Below are 22,851 nucleotides of genomic sequence, written 5' to 3'. Positions count from 1 at the left end.
TGTAAATTGGTACAGCCACTAGGGAGAACAGTATGGAGGTTCCTTAAAAAAACTAAAAATAGAGCTACCATATGACGCAGCAATCCCACTCCTAGGCATATATCTGGAGAAAACCATAATTCGAAAGGATGCATGCACCCCAATGTTCATTGCAGCACTATTTACAATAGCCAGGATGTGGAAGCAACCTAAATATCCATCGACAGAGGAATGGATAAAGAAGATGTGGTATATATATACAATGGAATATTACTCAGCCATCAAAAGGAACAAAATAGTGCCATTTGCAGAGACATGGATGGACCTAGAGACTGTCATACAGAGTGAAGTCAGAAAGAGAAAGACAAATATCATATAATATTGCTTATATGTGGAATCTAGAAAAACGGTACAGATGAACTTATCTACAAAGCAGAAATAGAGTCACAGATGTGGAAAACAAACTTATGGTTACCAAGTGGGGTAGGGAGGGTGGGATGAATTGGGAGATTGGGATTGACATATATACAGTACTATGTATAAAACAGATAACTAATGAGAACCTACTGTATAGCATAGGGAACTCTACTCAGTGCTCTGTGGTGACCTAAATGGGAAGGAAATCTAAAAAAAGACTGGATATATGTATATGTATAACTGATTCACTTTGTTGTACAGCAGAAACACAACATTGTAAAGCAACTATACTCCAATAAAAACTAAAAAAAAGTCATAAATGAAACATTAAAAAAATTTAAATTAAAAGAAAAAAGAAGAAAGTTAGTTGAGGGACCTAAAAAGAAAGACATGCCTTTTTTTCTTTCTCCCTCCTGAGCAATGAGTAAAGGTGTAATCCACAGGTAGACTCAAATATACCTTAGAAAACATTTCTATCTCCCATGTAAATAAGTGATCCCCTAAATTTCCAGAGTTCTGTGCCACAGAATGTGGCGGAAATAGTGTAACAGGAGTACATTTAAATCCAAATGCCCACTTTGGCCATTAAAAAAAAATCACAGTTAAGTAAGCCAAGAATATTAAGGCATTAGCTTTCTAGAGGCTCTGCCAAGAATGACTAGTTGTAAAATGCACTTCTATGTAACTAGTAAGTTGATCTGCCATATGGTTGTCGTCAGTCAGTTTAAAATTGGAAGATGTCTGCCAGTCAGTAAAGGCAATTTAAAGTTTAGAGTTGATCTTAAGCGTTCCTTTATCAAGTGATGAGTCTATGGGCCAACTGTGTTTAGAACCTTGCCTAACTGATAACAAAATGATGACATAAGCATAAAAAATGCTTATCTTTCTGTATTGTTATGTATATTTTGGGGAACAGAGGGAGTGAAGGAAAAAGCTTTACTTCAAATGATTTCTCACTAGAAATCATTATAGGATGAGTTTAGAGTCCATTGTTCCCCTCTCTGACTATGCTGCTCAAGTATATTCTGATTGAAGATTAACCTGTTTGGAAAAGAATTTTTAGAAAAACTCATTTATAGTATTCTTCTCCATCTCCCTCAAAAAGGGAGAATAGGTAGCAAGAATTTTCAAGACCCTCAAAGATGAACTTACTGCCCAGGAGGCTTTCTTGTGTTTTAGAAACTCACAATTTTCACTTGCTCCTTTGTGGTATTTAGCAATCACAATATCCTAAAATATGTAAACATTAAAAAAGCATCACCTATTAAGGTATTATTGTTAACTGAAACTGTGATAATGGTATGGTTGTGTTAAAAAAAGGTCTTCATTTGTTAGAGATACAGACTTAGTTATTTACAAGTGTTAGAGATACAGACTTAGTTATTTACAAGTGAAATGATGTCTGGGATTTCCTTTGAAATACAGTACTTCAGCACACATACACAAACACACACACACACACACACACACACACACACACACACAATAGTGTGGAAACAGAACAGGATTGACCTTGAGTTGGTAACTGCTAAAGCTGGATGATGGGTACACATCATTACACCATTCTCACTCTATGTATGCTGGAAAATTTCCATAATAAACAGTAAAATAATCAAAAAGGTTTACTTATTAAGATAGACATAATTAGTTTTTAGAATGATTCTTTTGAGAGTTTGTTGAAAGCTATCTGAAGAGGCAGAATGAAAGACCAGATGTAACAGAGTAAAATGTTTTGCAAATTTATGAAGGGTAGATACGAAAAAGCATCACAATTTAGAGAAAAAAGTCAGTTACAAGTGAACATTAACATAACGGAAATACCTGAGGAAGGCTAAAACATCTATTTCAGCAGTGACAACACTAAACTGCAGTTGTAAACCTAAAACCCCAAACCAAACACAATCCAACTTGTACCTGGCCATCGCCTATGCCCGTCCATGGTAGGTGTCGGTGTCCAGGGAGGCAGAGGATTGAATCATTACATTTTACATCGTTAAGAGCAAAAGCCAGGAGAGAAGGGACGGGAATGCAATAGCTGAGCAAATGCGCCAGAGGCAAACGCCTGGGATCCTGCCTTTGTCACTTAGGCTGGGACCTGTCCAAGCTTAAGTCCCTCAACCGGGGAGGACAATGGTACCTACCTTACAGGGCTGTTGGGAAGTTTAATTATGAGAATGCATGTAAACAACACCAGCTCGTAACTGGTAGGACCTCTTGGTGTATTATAAGGACGGAGCGTTTAGGAGGCGGCCCGGGCGAGCTAAGGACGCCGGAGGAGCGGGAAGAAGACTCTGCTCGGTCTCCACCCGCCGTCTCCTAGCCAGAGGGGCAGGCCCAAGGGATGCTCGGGCTTCTTTTAGGCGCCCGTTTCAGGCTCCAGTTCGCTCTCCGCTCAGGCTGGGGCCCAGCCTCCGGGCGCTGGAACCAGTCTAGGTGGCGGTTCCTCGTGTGCGACTCCCGAGCAGGACCTTGCAGGGCGCGGTGAAACAGCAGCGCCCGCGGCGTCCCCCGCTCCAGCCGCGCCGGGTCCCATCCGGGTCCTCGGGGGTGGGGCGGCTTCCCGCCCGCAGACCGGGCGAGGCGGATCCCGGCACGCAGGCGCACTGGCAAGCGGCTGAGGGCCCCGTCGCCCTGAGTAAGGAGCACGCGCGCTGGTTTTCTTTTCACATGGGGGACTTGGCGCTGGGGATTTTTTGCTTATTGTGTCTGCCAGAGAGGATGAATCGTAGAATCTCGGGAATGGAAGGCCCTGTAAAGCCCACATAATTCTACTTTCTAAAGCACTGCAAATAAAATTTTATATTGTCAGGCTTTGAGCTTGGCGATTGTAAAGCTTCAATAATTAACCATTTTCTATGTGGAATCAATGAGGAAAAAGAGAAGGGAGCGCATTCTACTTACAAATTAAACATTCAGGCAAATGGGACAAGCTGTACATTCCAGTAACATACTAATGGTGGAGGCTGAGCTTGTGTCCTCTCGCCCATGCACGTTGCCCTTCCCCCACTTCCCATTAATTAGAGCATGTGGATGAATTTGCTAAGAATCATCATTCATCTTTGAGAAACGATTTTAAATTTTATTTAAAATTCTTTTTAACAACAGACTGCTAGAGAAATAAACCCATATTAGAGAGATTGCTGAGAAAAACCCTAAAGTAGAAATGAGAAAAAGTTGAAAGAAACAAATCTAAATATAGCCCTCTTTCCTATTTTGAGGGTATTTAATGAAATCACATTTTACTCATTTTTGTATAGTTAGTCTTGGGAGAAGCATCCCACAAGGCTGGGGGAGGGGGAAGTGTCAAAGAATGTGGGACAGATACTTTATTTTCAGGTATTGAGAGTGAACCTGATAAAAAGATTGAGAGCCTGCTTAAAGTTTCTGTCAATCAAAGAAATTGCAAAAGACCAGCTTGGCCCAGAAACCTGGGCCTAAATGCTAGAGAAAGGAGTAGGCTTTAGAGTCAGAGACTTGGGTTTATGTTCTGGCCCCAACACTTTTTACTGTTAGGACTTGAGCAAACCACCTGGACTCATTAAGTCCTTATGCTTACTGTGAAATATGGATATCATCCATTACTCACTCCATGAAATTCTTTTGAGATAGCATGTGAAAACTACATTACATAGTTCCAGCACTCAAAAGGCAGCTATAATTGAGATAATAAAATCAAAGTTCATATCTTGAGTAATGTCCTAGGTATTACCTTTTATCCAAAATGAAACAGAAATAAGACATGATTTCATATATTACAGAATTCTTCCTAAAATCAGAGTAAATTAGGTTTCAAGAAGAGGGAACAGAAGTCCTAACAGAAATGTTAGGTGACACATTTTTTAGAGTCCTGAAATTGTTTAAAAAAAATATTTTATTTATTTAGGCTGTGCTGGGTCTTAGTTGTGGCACGTGGGATCTTCAGTTGCGGCATGCAGGATCTTTTTTTTAGTTGCAGCACGTGGACTCTTAGTTGCAACATGCATGTGGGATCTAGTTCCCCGACCAGGGATCAAACCCAGGCCCCCTGCATTGGGAGCGTGGAGTACCCACTGGACCACCAGGGAAGTCCCTCCTGAAATTTTCTAATTCAAACACACAGAAGCTAACCCAGGCTTCCTGCCAGTCCTATAGATCACTTGTCTGCCAGGTATTTGTTTTATTTTTTTTTAAATATTATTTATTTATTGAGGCTGTGCCAGGTCTTGGTTGCGGCATGCGGGATCTTTAGTTGTGGCATGTGGACTCTTAGTTGCGGCCTGCACGCGGGATCTGATTCCCGGACCAGAGATCGAACCTGGACCCCCTGCATTGGGAGTGTGGAGTATTACCCACTGGACCACCAGCGAAGTCCCCAAATATTTGAAATAATGCTGCAAACCACTCACAGTTAAGGATTCTCAGTTATACATCTTTATCAACAAAAGATAAATAAAATACAAAATAGACACTAATACCAGACTATGTTGAACAAGTCTATGTTAAGGTAGGAATATGAAAATGTAAATTTTTGACATTCTTAAAGTAGGTAAGAATTCGATGTATTTGCATTGCTGTTTTAATTTCATACTGGTCTGAATCTAGATACCATGTATATCCACAGAACTTGATAATCTGATTCAGTTACTCTCCCACCAGCACTATTTCTGAGATGCTAACTTAATGCAATATTCTAGTGGGTTTTGGTAGTTTAGAAAAGCCAGTGAGCTGTTGAAAGTCAATGTCCTTGTGTCAGGGGTTTTAAACAGGCTGTTTTCACTGATCCCACTCTCACTGTCAGTACTATCTTCACAGTGTTCTTAGAAGAAGGCTAAAAATTGCGGCAATCTCAGTTACTAATAGCCCTACAAGCTATACTTGTAATTCTTTGAAGAAACCTTCAACTTCAGGTTTTGCTTTTTGCAAATTTTACAAAAAGACACCTGCTGACTGTGAAGATTAGGTACAAGAGTTATTCTATAATCTTTTAAAAATCTAATATTCATGATTGTTATATAAAGGCAATCAAAATTAAAACAGCAATTAGTATCACAGACCATATCCTCTATGCTAAAGAAAAGGATTTCTGTGTCTAAACACTCATGTCTAGAATGGTAAAAGACCTAGTACTAACACTGACTCAAGGGTGACAAAATAGTTTTTTTTCCATGCAAAGGCTAACGCATTTAGTTCTGAGTATAAGATACAAGGAAATGTTCTGAAAATCAAAATTTTATAACCAAGTGGAAAACAGGATTATTACTACACAGACTGACATCAGGGATAAAGTTTTCACACATTCTACAGTCCTTTCAGTAACCCAGAGCTCAAGATAGGATATTAGCTTCAGATCAGAAAAATCCAAGAAGGCAAAAAGAAATGATTATCAAATAACTACAGTTATAGTTACTACTAATTAAAAAAAAATAAAGCCCTTGTTTTGAGAAAGAGTAACTAACTGCCTTCAAAATGAGTGCTAACACTAGATAAAGGGCCATAAAAATTGAGGAAATGAAGTTTGAAACTTAATAAATAAATGTTAAGATATTTGTGATAGGTGGAGAGCCAAGACCTTTTTCCACATCATTAATATAAAATTAGAAATAAAATCTTAATCTGCACTTAATATACCGCTTTTTTTTCTTCTCTGTTTCTTCAGTATGGAAAGGAATGAATTTACTGTAAGTCTTCTGGATGCTTTAAAGTCAGGCAGCAAGGAGAGTAGATACAGATTTTTCCATTGATAATCATCAGCAAGAATCTAAAAGAATGCATCAGCAGAGTCTATCTTTGGTGACCATCTGCGACCAGTTACTACTGTCCGAGGAAGGAGGCCATGGGGTCATCTGGCCTCTGACGCTTCATTCTGTAGGCCTCCATTTCCTCTTCAGTGGGTTCCCGAGTTTCATATATGCTACTGTAAGGCCGCTTCCTCTCATCAATCTGCATGATCTCCTTGACATGAAGAAGACGGGCCTCCTCTGCATTCAGTGCCTATAGTGAGAAGAAAGAAATGAGTACCGTCGGTCTACATCAGATCTCTTTTGTGCAAAAGTGGTAGAGTACCAGAAGACCCCACTGAGTATGAACTACTACATCAAAAACCTAGATTGCGGGCTTCCCTGGTGGCACAGTGGTTGAGAGTCCGCCTGCCGATGCAGGGGACACGGGTTCGTGCCCCGGTCCGGGAAGGTCCCACGTGCTGCGGAGCGGCTGGGCCCGTGTGCCATGGCCGCTGAGCCTGCGCGTCCGGAGCCTGTGCTCCGCAACGGGAGAGGCCACAACAGTGAGAGGCCCGCGTATCGCAAAAAAAACAAAAACAACAAAAAACCTAGATTGCCTGGAAGAGCTTGGGAGTCAGCCCTTTCGCTGTCAATCTACAACTAATCACTATTTTGGCTCATACATTTTCATAGAGCACAAAACATTCTATGACATTTTCAATGAAATTTCAAAGAAATTTTATTTAACAACGAAAATTGAATGAGGTTTATTTTACTGACAGAAGCCGACAACTGATGCTTTTTGGTGGAGACTGCAATTCTGACTTTTCCCAAGACTTGCTGAAACTTACAAATTATAGAACCAGATGGCAAGTCTCTGGCGAACATGTCATAACTCTAAAATAACAACTATACCAAGCATTTTTCTTCTGTGCATTAGTGATATTCAACAAATAGTTCAAGAAGCAGGCAATACCAAGACACACAAAATCTCTATTTATATTCTACACCTGATAGGTGACCTGAGCAAATCACCCAGACTAGGGGCTCATTTGCTCATTTTTAAAATGAGCTTGTAAATAGGACTAGATAATTTCCTAAGGTCCCTACAAATAAAGAATGCTGTGGTCACTTTTACTGTTTATTTAGCCTTCACAAAGTACCTTTTTCAATTTTTCATGTTTCTTTTCTTCGTCATCACTCTCTGAACTGCTCTTTCGATGCTTCCTCTTCTTCTTTTTCTTCTTTTTCTCCTCTTTTAGTTTTTCCTGATGCATCTGATTGCGAGGATGCAAATATAGTGTTGTTAATGCAAAAACAAAGTTCTAGCAAAAACAAAGTTCTAGCACAAGTTTTAAAGTCCTCCCTCCAAGACTTAAAAATTCAGGACAACTGATCATGGACTTACCTCCATGAGGGTCTGAGGTTTTTTCACAGATTCTTCTCCAGTTGTATCATTTATAATACACTCCTCTGAATTCTGTGGAAAAATATATGTAATCTAACTTGAGAGTCATAGTTACCAGTCATCTAAGAAAAAGTTAAAATTTGAAACATAAAAATATATGTTTCATATAAATTTTGACTTAAGAGTTTTGGCTGTTGTTCACTTTTAAGCACTAGAGGGCAATTACTTACAGCAGTCTCCTTCCCAGCTTCGCCAGTACAATAGGAATACTTGAAAAAAGAGTGACAGCATTTGTATCCCCAACGGCCTTCTTTCCAGTAAGAGCCCCAGATATGCTGCAGAGAGACAGAGAGAGGTTATTTAAAAATGAACCTGAAACTAGGGTCTCTCATATACTGTTTTTCTTTCTTTTTTTAAAAAAATTCTATCATTAATTAATTTGATTGTTTTTAAAAATTGAAGTATAGTTGATTTACCATGTCGTGTTAGTTTTAGGTGTACAGCACAGTGATTCAGTTATAAATATATTCATTTTCAGATTCTTTCCTCTTATAGGTAATTACAGAATATTGAGTATAGTCCCCTGTGCTATACAGTAGGTCCTTGTTGGTTATTCTCATATACTGGTGATAAAAGGAGGAAAATTATGGGGATGCTAGGGCTAGCTAACAGGGAGAAGGTGTGGTTACAACGGTCTTACATTCTATGCCCCCCCAAAATTAAAAAATTTAGGCTATCTGACTTCTCTTGAAACTGAGGACTGGGAAATTCTGGGCCCACATTCCCACTTGTCAGTAATTGGCTGTTGCTGACCAGTGGATGCCCCTATTAGACAGGGCTTGTGTTCTCTAGTTTATAAAATTAGCCTGGCTCATTTCACTCATCTATGATTACTGGCCTAGCTCCTATTAGGTAGCTACGTTTTTGACTCTTACTTAGAGAGACAAGTGTAGTTTGGGTACTTAAAGTACAGCAAATTATATGCTTTATCATGCGATGCAATATGACATACACTGTATCACCTATGAAGTGTTCCTGTCAAAATATTTAACTTTAATCAAGCCTTTAGATCTGAATTCCTGTTTATAGGAAATACAGGGAATACAGGAATAAGTTATATATCACTAGGAACCAGTCAAATACAGGATATGAGACAGTTTACAAGATAACTGGCATGATCTGTTAGAGTCACTGTCATGACAAAGGGGAGATACATGCTAGAAAAAAGAGAGATAACAACCAAATAACAAAATAAACGTAAGCTGTGACTGGATTCTGTGTCTCACACTCACACACAAAACAGTTATCCCCACTCCAACCAAAAAACCCAAAAAGTTATTTAAAGGCATTTTGGGGTATATTTTGGAAAATGTGATTAAGGACTAGAGATTAGGTGATATTAAGGCATTAATGTCAATTTTCTGAAGTGTGATAGTGGTAATGTAGTTATATAGGAGAACATCCTTAATTTTAGGGTACATGATACAGTGTTATGGGTGAAATGTCATGATATCTGTAATTTCCAAATGTTTCAGTCAAAAAAATATACAGTTACTTACACACACTCACACACACACACACACACACACACACACACACATACACACTCTTCTAGACAAAGCGTATATGGCGATCTGTAAAAAAGAATTTGAATCTAGATGGTGGGTATATGAGTGAAAATAATAGTATTCTTTCACATTTTGGGAAAATTTCATAAAACAGCAATTGGTGCAGCCACTGTGGCAAACAGTATGGAGCTTTCTCAAAAAAACTAAAAATAAAACTACCATATGACCCAGCAATTCCACTCCTGGGTATATATCTGATAAAAACAAAAAACTAATTCGAAAAGATACATGCACCCCAATGTTCACAGTAGCATTATTTACAATTGCCAAGATATGGAAGCAACCTAAATGCCCATCAACAGATGAATGAATAAAGATGTGGTGTACATATATACAATGGCAAACTACTCAGCCATAAAAAAGAACAAAATTTTACCGTCTGCAGCAACATGGACGGACTCGAAGGGCATTATGCTAAGTGCAATAAGTCAGACAGAGAAAGACAAATACTGTATGATATCACTGACATGTGGAATCTAAAAAATACGACTAGTGAATATAACAAAAAAAGAAGCAGACTCACAGATACAGAGAACAAACTAGTGGTTACCAGTGGAGAGTAGGGGAGAAGCAGTATATAGGGGTCGGGGAGTGGAAGGTATAAACTACTGGGTGTAAGACAGGCTACAAGGATGTATTGTACTATGTGGGGAATACAGCCAATATTTTGTAATAACTGTAAATGCTGTATAACCTTTAAAAATTGTATTAAAAAATAAGACAAAGTTAAAATGCAAAAAAACAAAATGAAACACAACGACTTACTAATGAAAAATACAATCCAGAGCAAAATGCTAACAAGGATGCAAAAATAATTCTGGTTGAACACATACAGTATGATTGTGGATCTTCACATCCTCCTCATACTTGGAGGAGGCAACAGCCCGCTCCTGTCCTTTGATGACTGTCCCATGTCTTGAGTACTCCACGTAGTCTTCGGTCTGAGCTAAAAGCAGTTCAGCTGGAGGGGCATCCAAGTGTTCTTGGCCACCGTACTAAAAGGACATTGAACATTATTAAATATATTTTACAAAGATTTGCATTCAAATCTCTACTGAAGGGTTTATTTCCCATCAGAAAGATTAGAGGACTATTCTTCATGGGCTTTGTTATACAAAACACAGTGAAAAAAATGTCACCAAATTTTCACAGGCAAATAAAAGATGTCTCAATTGCTACTCATCTGTTGAGTGTGGCAAATTACAAAATGCTCATAAAATTCCCCTTATCCTCTGTGTATGCCCATTTGCCACATGACTTTGCTGCTCCTTCCCTTGAATCTGGGCCTGGCCAGGCTACTTGTTCTGGCCTATGGAACACTGGCAAATATGATGTAAGCAAAGACCTGAAAAACACCTGTGCACTGGGGCACACTTTGCTGCTAGTTTCTGGTATCCTGAGAATGCCATGTAAAGAAGCTGGGCTAGCCTATCAGAGGATAAGAACCCATGTGGGGCAGAGATGAGCTGTTCCAGGTGGGCCTTCTCAGGACAGATGAGGGCTGCTAACTGCTAGAAACCAAAGTGAGGCCATTCTAGATCATCCAACTTCAGATAGGCAGACTCAGACCAGGAGACCCAGCTGACATACAAAATGGTGAGAAATAAGAAACGTTTATTTAAACTATTTTTTTTAAACTATTACATTTTGAGGTGATTTGTTTTGCTGCAAAAGCTCACTGATATAGTTTCACTGATACTGTATACCAATTGATTGCATCAGTGGAAGGACAGGACTAATCCTGATGGATTAAAATGGACTGTATATTGTATTCCAAACGTAAATCAAATGTTTATTAACTGATAATTTCTATTTAAGAAATGTTTTCCTTTAGCAGTTTGGTCAAAATTACCTTTTCCAGGATGCTTTCTTTCTGCTGTTCTTTGAAGTCTTCTTTCTTGACTTTGAAGGACTTATACAACAGCTCTAGTTTTGTAGGATCAGCTTGCAGATGCACTTCAGACCCCTTGTCATAGGCTTCCCAAGCAAACACTAAAGTAATTAAAAACATCGTAATGAGCTGTCACCTAAATTGTTTTCATGCTTCTTGGAAACAAGCTTTAAAAAATGCCCCTAAATTTCTTATGAGCTGATATAAAATACCTTGACATAGAGAAAACACTTACATTGTGTCTGAGCCATTGAAATGGTATCACCTGTGTATCTAACAAAGTTATCCCCCGCGTAGCTCACTCTGTAAACACAAATTTAAAAAAAACTGTTTCAGAGATTGATTTCTTTAAGGAAATTCTTTTCTGACCTGACCATAGGTGGTGCTCATTTTAATTCAGATTGTGGTTTATGAATAAAAGCTCCCCTCCCCTACCTTGAAATTTTTTTTTTTTTTTTTTTTTTTTGCGGTACGTGGGCCTCTCACTGTTGTGGCCTCTCCCATTGCGGAGCACAGGCTCCAGGCGCACAGGCTCAGTGGCCATGGCTCACGGGCCCAGCCGCCCTCTTGAAATCTTTACATTGAACTTGGTACTTACTCATCTGGATTCTTTCCTGCATTGGCATAAGGATTCTCTCTCATCGCTCTGGTTTTGGGATCATAGTAAGCAGAATTTGGATCTAAATTCCGCAAATACTAGAAGGAAAAAAATATTTTAAGACTGTGTTAATGTTTACTTTCATCAAAGAAGATTTCAGCAGACTAGTAGGAGGAGCCAATTAAATGTGTGTGTGCATGTCTGGGGTACAGGTGAAGAGAAAGAAAACCGGAATGACACCTAACCTTGGAATGACTGACTATATTACCCATATACTACCGAGGTACCATATTAGTAGACAAAATTTAGGCTGGGAAGACAAATATTTTTTGAATATGTATGTTGAGTTGGCAAGGCTTACTTTCGCAATATCTTCTCGAATCCTGAGATTCCGGACAGTAATTCGTCTCTTAGAGTCAAAATTCTGTCCAGGCATGTCAATGTCATCTGCATATTTATCTTCATCCTCATCTTCACTGTTATGATCTTTTTCCTGAAAGAGGGAGAGGGAAAAAAATTTTTAAGAAAAAAAGAGCAGCATCTAGTTCTTGTTTTCCCTTTAACCAAACCTTACTCACTGTGTTCTTTAAACCTATTATTATTATGAATTATATATTACTATTAATATTAGCCATCAGAACTTTAAAAATTTAATGTATATCCAGATAGGGCATATATTTACTACCGTCTGAGAATTTGGTTCCTCTTCTCCCCACTGGTGTTTTGGAGAATTCTGTGTCATGAAAGAAGGAAACAAATTTGTAATTGTATTCCACTGAATCAACTGATTATTTAACACTTTAAAAACATAGTTAAAATAATATAACAAATTTAACTGAACAAATTCTTATATTTCTCACTTGTAGTGAGCACATAAGTTTTGAATACAAGTATGTCATTGTGAATAATTTTATTAGGCTGTCTACAAATCCAAAATTTTCATTGATGATAGGACTATAATCACACAAACGTAATAGAAAGATTAAGTTGATCAATATACCTAAAAAATATTCATTTCATATGTATTCAATCTTCAGACATAACATTTTCATTAAACTTCACTGTTTTTCTATTAAGGCCAAAAAGAAAAGTTACCAGGTTCATGTAATAAGTATCTTTAGAGCCAAAACAGCCTTTGTAAAATTTAGGCAATGAAGAAATCTACTCAGGTGACAACACGCTGTGATTTAAGAAGCGTGCAAAATCCTTGCCTCAAAGACACTCTTTCTTCATTAGCAGTTGGTCACGATATTCTCTATCTCCACAAAATGCCAAGAGCAAAGTGCTCAGTACTTCATCATGTCCTTTTAAAAAGGCTTCACACATTCAAAACAATACCTTATACCATTAGTGGGGGGATTGAAACGTGTGTATAAAAATATATATATATATATATATATGGTATATTGGTGGAAGCAAAAATTTGTACAGGCTTTCTGAATGCTAGCTAAGTGATAAGTCATCAAATTTTTTTTTTTTAAGTCATCAAATTTTACATATACATATTCAGTGCATCAACAATTACACTTTTAGGAATTTATCATAAAGAAAAAATGTCTATTATATAAAGGCTTATAAGAATCTAGTGTTGGGTATTGTACAAATAATTAGGAAAACAACAGATCAACAAGAGATGATTGGTTATATAAAATATTGCACTCAATAACACTGAACAACCATTAAAGTCATTCTGTCCAAGGTGTGGAAAAACACGTATACTTTGCTACCATTTTTATGGGGGGAAGAAAAAAGAGGGAAGGATGGGAATAAGATTACATATTTGTATTTGTTTGTATTTACACAACAAACTCTGAAAGGATCTGTAAGAAAAATAAAAATGGTTATGGGGGGTGAGGTTTAGAGATAGGGTGGATGGAGGCACATCTATCTTCTTAAATTATTTTGATTACTGAACAATGTGAATTTATATAAAAATAAATGTTACAGGTCTATATTTAATGATATGGAGAACAAGTGCTCACTGCACTGTATATTGTTAAATTGAAAGAGTAGGTGATGAGTATGTAAAGATGAATCCATTTAAAAAACATGTTGTATGATAATCACACACATCCATGGATGTATGTGGGGGGTGTACTGGGACACTGAAAGGCCTACTTGAAAATGTTAACAGTTAACATAGGGGATATTTTTCTTCTTTATAATTTTCTGTGTACTTTTTCTGAATATTTGTTGCCTTCAGAATTGGGAATTTTAAAAATATATATATTTTTTGGAGTTCTTACAAGTTGCTAGTTCAACAAAGGACATTTATATTGCTACACAGACAGCTAAATCTCTATAGTACACATAGCTCTACTATATGCAGTTAATCTTCATATCCAAATGGGCAAAATTCATACTTACTTTCCCAGTAAGTATGCTTACTGGGAAAATAAATTATGTTTACAATAAACAACAACAAAGAATATGTTAGAAAAACAGAAAAAGGCCCTCTTCTTTTTTCCAGAGTTGGTAATGATTAACAATAGCTACAAATTACCAAGTGTTTACTCTGTGATATGTATGCTAAACCTCCTGGTGGGGGTAGGTGTTGTTATCTCTGCTTTAGAGATGATCAACTGAGGCTCAGAGAGGCAAATTAATTTTTCTAGGACCACCTAGCTAGCCAGGGGCAGAGCTGGGTTTTAACATTATCTGTCTGTTAACTTGTGCTTTGAACCTGCCTGATAGGTAGCTTCTGTGACTGCTCAGACTTGGTGATTAACTTACCTAGTTGTGTTTTCTTTGTAATTATACTTGCTATGCGCGTCCCTTTTAGAAGTTTAAACTCGACAACTAGAAAATGTTTATTATTTACTTATGCCATTAATTTGTTAAAAGAAATTTTCACAACTCTAATAAGTATAATATACTCTAACTATTAAGTTGACTGACTGGAAGAAAAAAAAAGGAAAAAAACCTGTCTGCAATACATCTTTTTTGTTAGTTTGAAAATTTTTTGCCTAGCTATAAAATTATTACATGTTCATTACGGAGAATGTGGGAAATACTAAAATAAATAAATAAAAAGAAAAATTCACTAATTCTATATTAAATGAGAACTGGTGTTCTGGTCGTCTTCCCTGTGGTAATATTGTAATATTTTACATGTGTCATTAAAATATAAGTGTTAGCCAGTGTTGTTACAAAGTTTTGACAAAAGTCATTTTACATTCTATCATGCAGAGGAAGGATAGCTCACTTCACTAATTCCCTATTAAACTATTTCAATTTCTTGCTGTTGTAAAAAGTGCTGCAATGAACATCTTTGTGCATAATGACTTTTCTGAACACTAGAAAAAATTTAGGATGGATGGATTTACTAATTTAATTCCAGAAAAGGTATATAAATGTTTTATGGCAATATTCTCTCCAAAATGATTGCATCAATTTATAGTCGCATGAACCCTATAAGTCAGTTTTACTCTTTCTCCTCAATAGCACTTCTCTCTCCCTAAAATCTTTTCTAACTTGAGAGATATAAAATGAATTTTTTGTTTCAATCTTCATTTTTTGTTTACTAGGAGTTTGAATTTTTTTTTAATGATCATTTTTATTACTTACAGCCTGTTCCACTAATTTTCCTGAGGCTAATTCTTCTTGGAGTTTTTGGGCTTTCAGCGTTCGTTTTGCCTAAGAAAAAAGAAACATTTGAAATTTACTTAGTCAAATGAACATTTAATTTTTATATGTGTAAAATGCGTAAGTTTATTGTTTTCAGTAAAGGTCATTGGACAAGGTCATGTTTTGTAGCTCTAGACCTCTGGCTCCTAAAGATCAGGAGTTACAACGAATTCCCTAGTGGTCCAGTGGTTAGGATTTTGCGCTCTCACTGCCGAGGGGCTGGGTTCGATCCCTGGTCTGGGAACTAAGATCCCAAAAGCCATGCAGTGTGGCCAAAAACTAAACGAACAAAAAACCCCCCAACTCTACTGAATGCTCTGTGATGACTTAAATGGGAAGGAAATCTAAAAAGGAGTAGATACGTGTATATGTATAACTGATTCACTCTGCTGTACCTCAGAAACGAATACAGCATTATAAAGCAACTATACTCCAATAAAAATTAATAAAAAAAAACATGAATGGATAAAGAAGATGTGTGGAATATATATACAATGGAATATTTAGGCATAAAAAAAAGAATGAAATTTTGTCATTTGCAGCAACATGGATGGACTTGGAGGGCATTATGTTAAGTGAAATAGGTCAGAAAGAGAAAGACAAATACTGTATATTACTTGTATGTGGAATCTAAAAAAATACAACTGCTGAATAAAACAAGAAAGAAGCACACTCAGAGAACCAACTAGTGGTTAGCAGTGAATAGAGGAAAGGGGGGAGGGGTAATAGAAGGGTAGGAAATTTTAAAAAGGGGGGGGGTTATTATAGGATTATATGAAATCATGTGTGTGAAACTTCTGAAAATTGTAAGGCACTGTAGAATTTAATGACTCTTTCATTCAATAAAAAAACTAAATTAAAAAACAAAAAAACCAGGATGAATTGGGAGATTGGGATTGACATATATACACTAATATGTATAAAACAGATAACTAGTAAGAACCTGCTGTATAAAAAAATTAAGTTAAAAAAACCCAAAAACAAACCCCCCCCCCCCCAAAAAAACAAAAAATGAAAATGAGTTGGATTCAATCAGCCATATTTAAACAGGAGTTACAAACTCCTGTTTGAACCAGGCATTAATGTAAACCAAGTTAGACACCACCAGGGGTAAACTGCAGAGAACAATCCCTGCTGACGAGGTGCCACCTGACTTGAGATGACTGACCCCTCCAGGCTGGCCCAGGATTACTGCATATTTTACTGTTCAAGAAATATAAAATTCAGATTTTTATGTGAAATCCCATGATTTTAAATGTTAACTCTACTTAAAAACAAAAACAAAAAAAGCAATGTGACTGTGGTGTTTGAAAAATGGGAGTGAGTAGGTGAAATCATAACAGAAAAAATTTAGGTTAAATTAAAATAAAATTCAATTTTCTGAAATGACTTATCCTCTTCCCCTTCTCCCACCCTGAAATGCTATGTGAGACAAGTATAAAACAGGCCCATAGGCAAGATATAGTCTGGGGGCCAAGAGTTTATAAAAGAAAGGAAAAAGCTTTGGACACTAATCTGTTCTAATGCTTCCAGTATTTTTTGCAACCTAAGTCATGGAGTAAAGGACAATATAAGAATGAAATAAAAAGAAATTGCTGCCAAATCGGGCTAGCACACTGTTTATTTCACTATTCAATTAGGCTTACTACTACTACAATAATAAAAATGCCATCATTTTTATACTGCTTGAAGACTCAAAAAATAGAGTTGCTAAATTAGAGATACAGCAAAATGTACATTCTTTAAGGGTAGCAGGAAAGCAGTGAACTGTGCTCACCAGATCAACTTTCGCATACTCTTCTACAATTTTCATGTGTTCTTCTGGATTGTAGCCGTTCCACCGATCCCTCTTCCCATCATAGTCAAACATCAGCTGAGGCTGGACGTGTTCATCTGGAGCTATATTAGTACCTGTAAATTTTGCTCCAACTCGCCTAGGTCTCTGGAAAACAGAATAAGATTAAATCTTTTCGTAAGTATCTACAGCCCAGAGGAAAACTTCATATAATCTTTACAGAGTGGGTGTGAACATACCATGGGACTTTATGGTTTATTCAATTATCATTTAGTCTTCCAGCAAAACTTTTGATGATGCGAAACTAATTTCATTCAAATTAATTTTTATTTAACTTGTACCTAACTATAGGTAATTAAAAAAATAGAATGAAGCTCTCTGACAGGAATAAAGAGACTCTCTGACAACAGTTTCCAAAATTCTCAAAGGTGAACTCACCTCAAAGCAGTCTTTCTTTTTGTGTGTCATGGCTCCACAGTTTTCACATGCTCCTTTGCGGTACTTAGTAGTTATGGAATTCTATAAATGGATGTAAAGAAAAACAAGGAAAATTTTTATTTATCTGAATAAGTTAAAAATAACTTTGGCTCTCATTCCTATATTGTCTAGTGAAATGATTTATTCATTAAGAGGAAAACCAGTTAGAATCTCCACTTTTTTTTTTTTTTTTACATCTTTATTGGAGTATAATTGCTTTACAATGGTGTGTTAGTTTCTGCTTTATAACAAAGTGAATCAGTATACATATACATATGTTCCCATATCTCTTCCCTCTTGCATCTCCCTCCCTCCCACCCTCCCTATCCCACCCCTCCAGGCGGTCACAAAGCACCGAGCTGATCTCCCTGTGCTATGCAGCTGCTTCCCACTAGCTATCTATTTTACGTTTGGTAGTGTATATATGTCCATGCCACTCTCTCACTTTGTCACAGCTTACCCTGCACTTTTATAAATGAGAAAGTTTAAAGATTTCAGCAATATCAAATTTACAAAATATAGACGCTAAAGTAGTATGTACTGTGAATTTTAATACCACAAAGAAGGTCATAGAATCTGTTTCTACTTTATATAGTATTGCTTTAGAGGTTCTTATATTAAGTTCTTAAAATAAAATCTCCATTTTCACATGCATATATACAAGTTGCATACATACCTCTTTTACACCCCTCTTGTACCAGTCTCCAGATGAGCTATACTGCTTTTGTTTCTCTGGCTGTGGTCTCTGGTGCTTTAAAGTAGGCCTTTTTGATGGATCAATATACCATGGCACTGAAGAAATATACTGAGGAATATGAGGATTGATGTCTCTGTAATAAAATAAAAATTTTTTTAACAGAATGAAGTTGAAAAATAATTGATATTACAATTACAAAGGTAGCCTATGCAGAATCTAAGAATAGAGATACTGTACTGGGAGGAGAAAGGCAGAATATGCTTGTTATCTCTATAATAAAACAACAATTAAAAATAAAGAAAATAATTAGAGTGAAAAAATTTCCAACGAAGAAACTAAAAATAGTGATATAACTAAAGCGGGAGGAGAGATGAAGGAATATAGGGACCTATGTTAGTGAGATTAATCTTGTATCAGAGCAAGAAGTTAACTAATAATGTCTAGAGTTGATTATAATAATGGTATAGGTATGTTATTTAGAGATGTGGAGGTATCAACCAGAAAAACTCAAAATAGACTGACAAGTACAGTCATCCCTCAGTATCTGAGAGGGACTGGTTCAGGACCTGCCTCAGATACCAAAACCCGCGGATGCTCAAGCTGCACAGTCGGGCCTCTGTATCCACGGTTTGGAATCTGAGGATTCAACCCATGGCAGATTGTGTAGTACTGCACGTAGTTATTGAAAAAAATCTGAGTATAAGTGGACCCACACATTTCAAACCTATGTTGTTCAAGGGTCAACTATAGTCACTTGTGTAGAGTGGGACAGGGAGTGGGAAAACTGAAAAGGACTACAGCTATTCATTAGAAGTCCTTCATTATTATATGATTACTAAACCTTATACATATGAGTTTAATAAAATAAATAAAAACAAAAATGATGTAAATGATAAAGATGGCGTCCTGTCAAGGCAAAGGATGAGAAATTGGTAAACCAAGTAGACATTTATTTGAATTCTGAACAGATCTTGCAAAAAAATGAAAGTACTTACTTTCCTTCTTCATCAACTTCTGCAGGGGCATTACCCAATTTTCGCTGTTCTTCTAGCTCCTTCTTCTTTCTCCAGTCCTCTCTGGTCATCTTCTTTGGTTCCTCCAAACTCATTTCTTTGGACCCCGAAAGGGTGGCCGCATTACCTGCATCCATGGCTACAGCTGACATGGTTATCTGGCCTTCTCTATGAAAAGGAAGAAATATCTATTAGTATAAACTAGCCCTTGGTGAATTCACCAGTGAAACTATCAGAAGTACACTGTAGGGCTTCCCTGGTGGCGCAGTGGTTGAGAGTCCACCTGCTGATGCAGGGGATATGGGTTCGTGCCCCGGTCTGGGAAGATCCCACATGCCGTGGAGCGGCTGGGCCCTTGAGCCATGGCCGCTGAGCCTGCGCGTCTGGAGCATGTGCTCCGTAAGGGGAGAGGCCACAACAGTGAGAGGCCCGCGTACCACAAAAAAAAAGTACACTCTAATGACACATATTGTGTGTTATACAGAATGTTTCATATTCTAGACATTATTAGTTAACTTCTTGCTCTGATACAAGATTAATCACTAACATAGGTCCCTATCTTCCTAAAGCTCTCCTCCCCCTTTAGTTATATCACTATTTTTAGTTTCTTAGTTGGAAATTTTTTCACTCTAATATAAATTATTTTATTTTTAATTTTTTTTATTATAGAGATAACAAGCATATTCTGTCTCTCCCTTCCCACTACAATATCTCTATTCTTAGATTCTGTATAGACTACCTTTGTAATTGTAATATCAATTATTTTTAACTTATGTCTTATTCTTCATAGTATCTGTAAGGGAAAGGTCTCTTTCCCCTCCACAAAAGTCTTTATATACTGTTGCAGTTTTTCTCTCAACTCTAAGTTATAAGTGGAGAGAGACATACACATGTATTTAAAATTTCATGAGACTCTTTCTCTCATATATATTCCTGAATTCCTCCCTACGTAAGTGTCTCAAACTTTTCTACCACACTAACTCTTAATGAGTACGTAGGGTCCTATCTCTGTTCCTCTTAAAGACTGGATGCTTTAAGATTTACCTATATTCATCGTCTCTATTTCCTCATCTTCTGCTTCCCTTCTCAATCACTCTGATTTAGCTCCCACACCCCTCCCCCCACTCCAAAGCTACCACTAAGTTATCAATGTGCCTAGTCCTCTGGACATTTTTCAGTTCTGTTCCTTCCCCTTTTGATATATTCTTATCCTTTGACTTATGTGACACTATACTCTCCTGGTTTTTCTTGTACCCCTCTCGCTGCTTCTCCTGAATCCTTTGTAAGTTCATCCATTTCTGCCCAGTTATTTTATTTTGGATTCCACAAGGGTCAATCCTGGGGCCTTCTTCATCACTCTAAACTCCACCAGAGGACAAGCTCATCTATTTCCAAGGTTTTGATAGCCACAGTATACAACTGCTGGCTGTCCAATTTATTTCTCTACTCCAGCCCTTTTGTCTGAGCTTCCAATAAATACATTCCACTTGCTTACTTCAAAGTACCTCCACTTAAATATCTCTGAGAAACCTGAACTCAACAAATCTTAATTCAAATTCATAATCTTCAACTAAAAAAAAATTCATAATCTTCTCTATGAAATCTTTTTCCACTGTTCCCTCTCTTGATGAAAGACACCACCATCCATCCCTTTTCATAAGTGTTCCAGCTAATTCCCACACCTATTTCATCACTAAGTAACGTTATTTTCACCTTCTGAATATCACTCAAATTCATTTACTTCTACTGTCAATAACCTTAGTGTTATTACTTTTCCCTACCAGTCTCTCCCAATTCCCTCCAATCAGTTTTCCACACTGCAGTGTTTTTTCAAAACACAGATTTGATCATATCATGTCCACTACCCAAGCTTAAAACCCTCTAATGCAGCGCTGTCCAAGAGAAATATAACGCCAGCCCTATATGTCATTTAAAATATTCCACAGCCATACTAGAAAAGTAAAAAGAAACAGGTAAAATTATTTTTGCAATATTTAACCCAATATACCCAACATATTATCATTTCAACATAGGAAAAAATCTGTTTAGACTTAGGAAAACTAAGTCTTTAAAATCTGATATGCATTTTACACGTATTCAGACTAGCCAACATTTCAAGTGCTTAAGAACCACAACAGTTAACAGCTACTGTACTGGACAGTTCAGCCCCAATGGCATCTTATAATTCTTATTTTAAAAACCACTGAAGACACAGTCCTGGTCTGACTGGGCACAGGTACTATGACTGAGGCCTAGGACGGCGGCTTCCTTCTAGGTCCCCGTTCCCTCCTCAACGTAGCGTTTATCAGTCTCATAAGGATATTTGTAACAATTAGGAGCCTTTGGTCCACTTCTCGGGGTTCTTCACCCTCACCCACCTCCCTCTTGAAGTTCTCACAATATTTCCCTACCCGGTCCCGCCGCTGCTGACACCAAGACAGCCGGACATGAAGGAAGCCGACCATCTATGTTTACTTCCTGACCTCCTCCCTCTCCCAGCAGCCCCTGCGGCACCTTCCGGACGACCCACACATGCGCGCTAAGAACTCTTCGAGTCTCAGGCTCCCAAGCGGAGCTGGTCTCGCGAGATGTTGAGCTGTGTCCGTTTCTCTACTGTGGGTCTGTAGAATGGGTTAGGTTTGAGCAGCTTCTTTTCCGCTCTGTTCTTTGAAACTTTTTTTTAAGAGTCGCCGCGTCATACGACGTAAAACAAAACAAACAAAGAAAAACGTAGTAGAGAGCAGACGACAGCTTAAGCCTCACTAGAGCGCTGTAAAATGAAGGGGGAAGTGCGTGAAGTTAAAAAAAAAAATTAAAATTAGCATTAATTAGTAGCCAGGTAGTGTAACACGCTGAGGACGAGGTAAACACAAAGTGTCTTCCTCTTCTCGAATTTACATCATACGGAGTGAGAAAGACACTGAATTATTCAAAAATGTATAGTTCTAGAAAGCTGCTATGAAAGGTATACGAGGTGCTATGAGAACATGAGGCATTATTCCGTAATTGTGACACCTCGTCCCAATGTGATATTGTATTTTACCATTAGGAAAAAAATACTATAAAACGATTTCCATTTTGGGAAAACAGTAATATTTATGACATCTCAACCTTCCTTTAAAGTATAATATGAAATAAAATACTGGAAAATATTAATGTTGGAGTAGAATTTCCCCCCCCCCTTTTTTTTTTGGTCCTATCCTCTCTGTTCCGGTCACGTTTTATTTTTCAAAACAGTATGTGTTCCTTTCAAATGTCAGAGTGACATCCTTGCTTCAATAAGAGATCTCATCATAATATAATCTATTTTTTCTTATTAAGAATGTTCAGTGCCTAGCATAGGAATGTAAATATTAATTTTGATTTTACAGGGCAATAGTTGAAGGGACAGAAGTTGTCAGAAAATAGTCTGAAAGTGAGTAGTCTGAATCACTCACAGTTTGCTTTTTTTTAATATATATTTTATTTATTTATTTTTGGCTGTGTTGGGTCTTCGTTGCTGTGCATGGGCTTTCTCTAGTTGCAGCGAGTGGGGGCTACTCTTAGTTGCGGTGCACAGGCTTCTCATTGCAGTGTCTTCTTGTTGCGGAGCATGGGTTCTAGGCACGTGGGCTCAGTAGTT

At 37.4% G+C, this 22,851-nt stretch overlaps 1 protein-coding gene across 1 annotated transcript; it reads right to left on the bottom strand.

Annotated features, from left to right (window-relative positions):
• Positions 1 to 4,838: 4,838 nt before the first annotated feature.
• On the bottom strand, positions 4,839 to 21,687 carry SLU7 (SLU7 homolog, splicing factor). Its single transcript, XM_082836583.1, has 16 exons — positions 21,641 to 21,687; positions 19,212 to 19,397; positions 18,196 to 18,349; positions 17,481 to 17,561; positions 17,025 to 17,189; positions 15,188 to 15,256; positions 12,306 to 12,353; positions 11,982 to 12,113; positions 11,621 to 11,718; positions 11,258 to 11,325; positions 10,984 to 11,123; positions 9,965 to 10,126; positions 7,734 to 7,838; positions 7,504 to 7,575; positions 7,259 to 7,372; positions 4,839 to 6,366 (listed from the first exon to the last, which is right to left on the bottom strand). Exons 1-16 carry the CDS (start codon positions 21,676 to 21,678, stop codon positions 6,187 to 6,189), a joined length of 1,812 nt encoding a protein of 603 aa, XP_082692709.1. The 5' UTR covers positions 21,679 to 21,687; the 3' UTR covers positions 4,839 to 6,186.
• Between the last annotated feature and the right edge of the window lie 1,164 nt (positions 21,688 to 22,851).

The sequence above is a fragment of the Leucopleurus acutus genome (genome assembly GCF_964270905.1).
Source record: "Leucopleurus acutus genome assembly, chromosome: 3".
NCBI lineage: Eukaryota > Metazoa > Chordata > Mammalia > Artiodactyla > Delphinidae > Leucopleurus > Leucopleurus acutus.
Note: the sequence above shows the minus strand (reverse complement) of the source record. Positions and strands in the feature narration are given on the sequence as shown.

Bases quoted from the DNA above. Each gene is read 5' to 3' on its own strand.
- SLU7 (XM_082836583.1), bottom strand. From the start codon at position 21,678: ATGTCCGGCTGTCTTGGTGTCAGCAGCGGCGGGACCGG. The intron at 19,398-21,640 runs GTAGGGAAATAT...TCCTTTTCATAG, and splicing joins GTCAGCAGCGGCGGGACCGG to AGAAGGCCAGATAACCATGT. The intron at 6,367-7,258 runs GTACTTTGTGAA...TTCTCACTATAG, and splicing joins AACATGAAAAATTGAAAAAG to GCACTGAATGCAGAGGAGGC.